General features: G+C 41.5%; 1 protein-coding gene across 1 annotated transcript in view; it reads right to left on the bottom strand.

The window, feature by feature from the left end:
• Positions 1-4692, bottom strand: part of LOC116693743 (protein kinase C-binding protein NELL1) — a 296583-nt gene that overhangs the window by 25801 nt on the left and 266090 nt on the right. Inside the window, exon 16 of the mRNA XM_032522965.1 lies at positions 2657-2797. Coding sequence (XP_032378856.1) covers positions 2657-2797 — 141 coding nt within the window. The remainder of the gene's footprint in view (positions 1-2656; positions 2798-4692) is intronic.

A 4692-nucleotide genomic window follows, 5' to 3' on the forward strand; every position in this document is an offset into this window, starting at 1 on the left:
CACACACACACACACACTTGTACTTATACTGTAAAGTCTTAAAAATCAATGTCATTAGTAGCGCAAAATTAGTAATAAAATGTGGGTTTGCTAATTCATCACTAGAAATGCAACTGTAGCAAGTATATATAGTATAGTATCTCACTATAACTAAAGTGATCCACATTCATATTTAGATGCAAGAAATGACATATCCAGCTACAAAAAAAAACCTAAAAAAATCAGAAGTTAGAATGGAAGTACAACGAGGCGTTGTCATGGATACACCGTCTAAATAGACAAATAGCCAGAGAAAATATTACCATGGTCCTCAAAGCGTCCGCTTCCAAGAGACTGACAGGTGTGATTATGAGCCAGAAAAACATAATGATGGGATGCCCAGCACCAGAGTAGGCATTCAGGCCTTAGAGAAATATATATTTAAATGTGACATTTTCATCTAAAAAGATATTGAAAGTATACATTAATTTAAAAGAAGTTAAAAACAAAATTAGAATTATTTCCAAATAAAATTATTTTCTTTATAATCTTAACAAGATTCGGGGCCCTGTTTTAACGATCTAAATGTGAAGCCCATGGTGCGTTTAGGGTGTGTCCAAATCCACTTCTGCTAGTTTGATGGCAGAAAAAAAGGGTCTGTGCGCCAGGTGCATGGTTCAAAATGTTAGGCCTGCTGCTGTGGCTGCTGCTAGGTAGCTCCCTGTCTCTTCCCCCCATCCCCTCTCTCTGGTCTTAATTGCAGGAGTGAAGCCTGGCGTGCGGGAGTCAAAGTTCCAGCTGCAGCTCATCTACACTAATCACCTCTGCTTCAAATACCCGGTCAACCTGCTATGCTATGTCAGATCATAGTCATTACAACCATGTTAGTCTCGCTGCTGACGCTACCTGTTGTAGGTAGTGGTTGCGTTTTTTTGCTTGCCCTGATTGTTCTCTTTCTGCCACAGTTCTGCAAATCTGACTCCTGCTGCCACTTCATTCCTGCCTTCCACCATTTCTGCTCTGTAAACTAGCTATCCGGACTATTGGACACGGACACTTGGAAACATGGAAACTACTCCCGCTCTCTATCATGGATATCCATTGGATCTGGACTTTGCTTTTCCCTGTTGGATTCCCGAACTTGGACATTTGGAATAAACCTGTTAAACTGTCATTTGGCTCTGCGTTTGTGTCTGCACTTGGGTTCAACTTTAGTTTCACACGTAACACAAAAGGGTTGTACTTAGTGTCTTCATTACTTTGTTTTGGGCGTGACATGCAATAAACCAGAACGTCATCTCCCATTCCCTTTTAAAAGCCAGGCGCATTTATACCTTGGCACATTGCTATCATGATGGTGGATTTGCACGGAAATATTTTTATTTGAAAAAAGAAGAAGTTTGCTGCTGCATTTCCCTTTGCGTGTAACAAGCATAGTGGGCATGTGCTGTGCATGAGCATAGGCACATTTTACTAATGCGCTGTTAAAATAATAGAATGCTGCGCTATTGACTTTAGTGCAAGATAGGGCACCATGTTTTAAAAAGTATTTTTCCCAAAAATGAGTCTTGAAAGGGGGGGGTTGTCTTATATTTGGACCAATATGGTATTCTGGATGGTGTTCAATCTGTGTGGTAATGTGATACAAAGTTTGTGCAGAGTAAAGTCTGACATAAAAGGTCCATCTGTTTATCACTTTCCATAAACTGAACTGAAATCACTTTCTAGGGGAATGTGCTGAAATCATACAGAACCTCTCTCCTTGAAGGAAATGAATCAAACCCAACTGCTGATGTTGCACTTTGCTTTAAAGGTTAAGTGAAAGCAAACGCGTTTCAATCAGTCAAGCAATCCTGTTGGAGCACCCATTACAACTTCACATGATGCTCACAGGCAACAAAAAAAAGCAGTGCCTTGGATTTGTTGAGTGATATTTAGATAGAATGTCATCTGTAATATGCTGAAACCGACTGGAAATTGTGATGTTCAAGTAATGTCAGTACCAGGAGTCAGTAAGCAGCTGTATTTGTTACTGTAAGTAATTGTTACCACGGTAACATGCTAAACTAAGATGGTTGCCAATTATATTATACCAAGCAGGCTGGAGCCTATTTTCCAAAGTAAGCCATTCCGCATAATGGGTACTTTTACTTTTGGTACTTTAAGTATATTTTGATGCTGACATTTTTGTACTCTTACTTAAGTAAGATTTGAAATGCATGCCTTTTAGTTTTAAGATCATTTCAGCACTGTGGTATTGCTACATTTACTTAAAAGGTCCCATGGCATGAACATTTCACTTTATTAAGTTTTTTTAACATTAACATGCTTTCCCCCAGCATGCCTATGGTTCCCCAGTGGCTAGAAATGGAGATAGGTGTAAATTGAGCCCTGGGTATCCTGCTCTGCCTTTGAGAAAATGAAAGCTAAGATCTGGAATATTGCTCCTCATGATAATGGAAATCAAGTGAGCTAAAGGACACTAGTGATAAAAAACACTTGAAAAGGAAGCCACTCAGGGACAGTATTCAGTATTTACTGAGCAAGTGAACACAGGAAGGGGTGGGGTTGGGGTTGGGGGTGGGGGGCATTGCGGACAGTGGGCATGCAGAGGTTGAGGGGCTGGTATTGCAAGCAGTGATAAGGATATTTCCATTTGTTTTTAATGTTTGCTCACCAACGCAGGAGCTCCCATCAAGCAGGTAGGAGCCATTGTCATGGAAACCACTTCTGCATTCACAGTGGTACCAGCCGGGCAAGTTGACACAACGGGAGTGGTTGTGGCACTCAATCAGGCCCTCTGCACACTCGTCAATATCTGAGGACACAAACACACACAGTAGCATCAGCATCCCTCTAAATTATCTTAGCAACAAACCAAAACCGGACACTTTTTTTTTTTTTTTTTTAATGTGTCTTTCTGCCCGTTCTTTGATTTGTGCTGGCTACAACAGTGTTGGTTGATCCAATCAGAGCAAACCACCGCCACAGCAGCAGAGCTGGGTAAGCAGCTTGCCCACATTAGACTGCTAACATCTCTACCGCCTGTCTGCCACAGCAGGGATCAAAGTCTTTTGGAAATCACAGAGGTGCTTCCTCCGTGCACATCTCTATTTCTTCTCCTCGACCGTCTGCACCCAGCTTGCTTTGTTTCTGGTTTGCATACGCACGGCCAGCCCAGAGGCGTTAGGTCTTTGCTCCCTCTCCGGGGGGAAGAGGGGGGTGGGCGGTTGGGTGGAGGTAAATCTCTCTCATCCATTATGTATGGTGTGAGCTCTGCACCTCATCTGCAGCTCTCTCGCTTCTGGCTGCAAAGACCCGACCTGTGCACACACCCTGATGGTTAAAGCGTGACCTTCAGTCACACCTTCAATCACCTAAATGCGAACCAAAGGTAGCGAGGGACTGCTCGTTATAAGTGTCATGTCTGTGTGTATCGCATGTGGTTGCTGAAGGGGGCAGACACTACTTTTTCAAGCAAATCAACAAGAAAAGTGCAATATAGTCTGTAGCTTGAGCAGCAGGCATGGTTCGTATTATGTAATGGATTCTAGGAGGGTTTGTATAAGAGAGAGAGAGAGAGAGAGGGTGGTACAGTTTGTTTATAGATTATCCATGTAGTCTGTCAAGTGAAGCGACATCTTGCTTTCAGATTTAGGTTCTGTAACTTCACAGCTTCAAAAGATGCATATTTTTTATATATAAATAATCTGGTTAGAGGCTTTATAATCACAATCATGAATGAAATTCAAACCCTTTAAAATGCGTCTTGTTCTGATGTTGTATATTGTTAGAAGTAAGTTCATCTTAATACATCCACGTTGAAGGCATAAGGAACTAAAGATGACACTGATATCAGTAGTCTCATTAAATAAGAAATGTGGGTAACACTTTACTTGAAGGTATCAATATAAGAGTAAGGTGACACTGTCCTAACCCTAACACGCTGCCATGATACATGAACCCTAACCATAACTTGTTATTACAAAACCAAATGTCATAAATGTTTATGACTTGTTTAGAATGTTTATGACACATTGATGACAGTGTCATGTCACTCTTATGTAGATACCTTCAAGTGCAACTGAAATGTGCATGTGGCATGTCACAGCAGAGCGGACAGTCTCACTTTACATAAAACACGGGCAGACTGATGGCAAAAACAAAATGCGGAAAAATTCATTGTGATTAATAATTCTCACTACTTCAAAAACATACTACTGTGCAATATTTATGCTCATTACAAATGCAATATCCCCCATAATTGTAATTTATTATGTTTTTTGCCCTCTTTTGTATAGTATCTAAGTTCTTTTGTCTTATTTTATTTTGATTTATTTACCTTGAATAACCCCCAATTTCCACAGGATGCGTAACGGCTGCGGATCGGCTCCGCTGCGTAACGGCTCTGTTCTATGCCGTCCGTCAACACCCACCAGGTCCAGATTTGCGGCGGACCGGCTGCGGTCATGACTGACAGCTGAAGTCACGAGGACCCACGAGATCTCGCAAATGAATGTAGAATAGAACCACAAAACAGTTTGTGTCCATCCAGAGCAGTAGAGAGAAAACAACGCTGTGCTGTGTTTTCATGGTGTAGTGCAGGGAAATATGATCCGCCGTGAGCATGGTCTGTTTTATTTTGAAAAATTAACCGGATGTTTTATTTTGTTTCTGCGCTCAACCTCCTGTCCCGCACTATCTGCCGTGTGC

Source organism: Etheostoma spectabile, chromosome 1, assembly GCF_008692095.1.
Source record: "Etheostoma spectabile isolate EspeVRDwgs_2016 chromosome 1, UIUC_Espe_1.0, whole genome shotgun sequence".
Taxonomy (NCBI): Eukaryota; Metazoa; Chordata; class Actinopteri; order Perciformes; family Percidae; genus Etheostoma; species Etheostoma spectabile.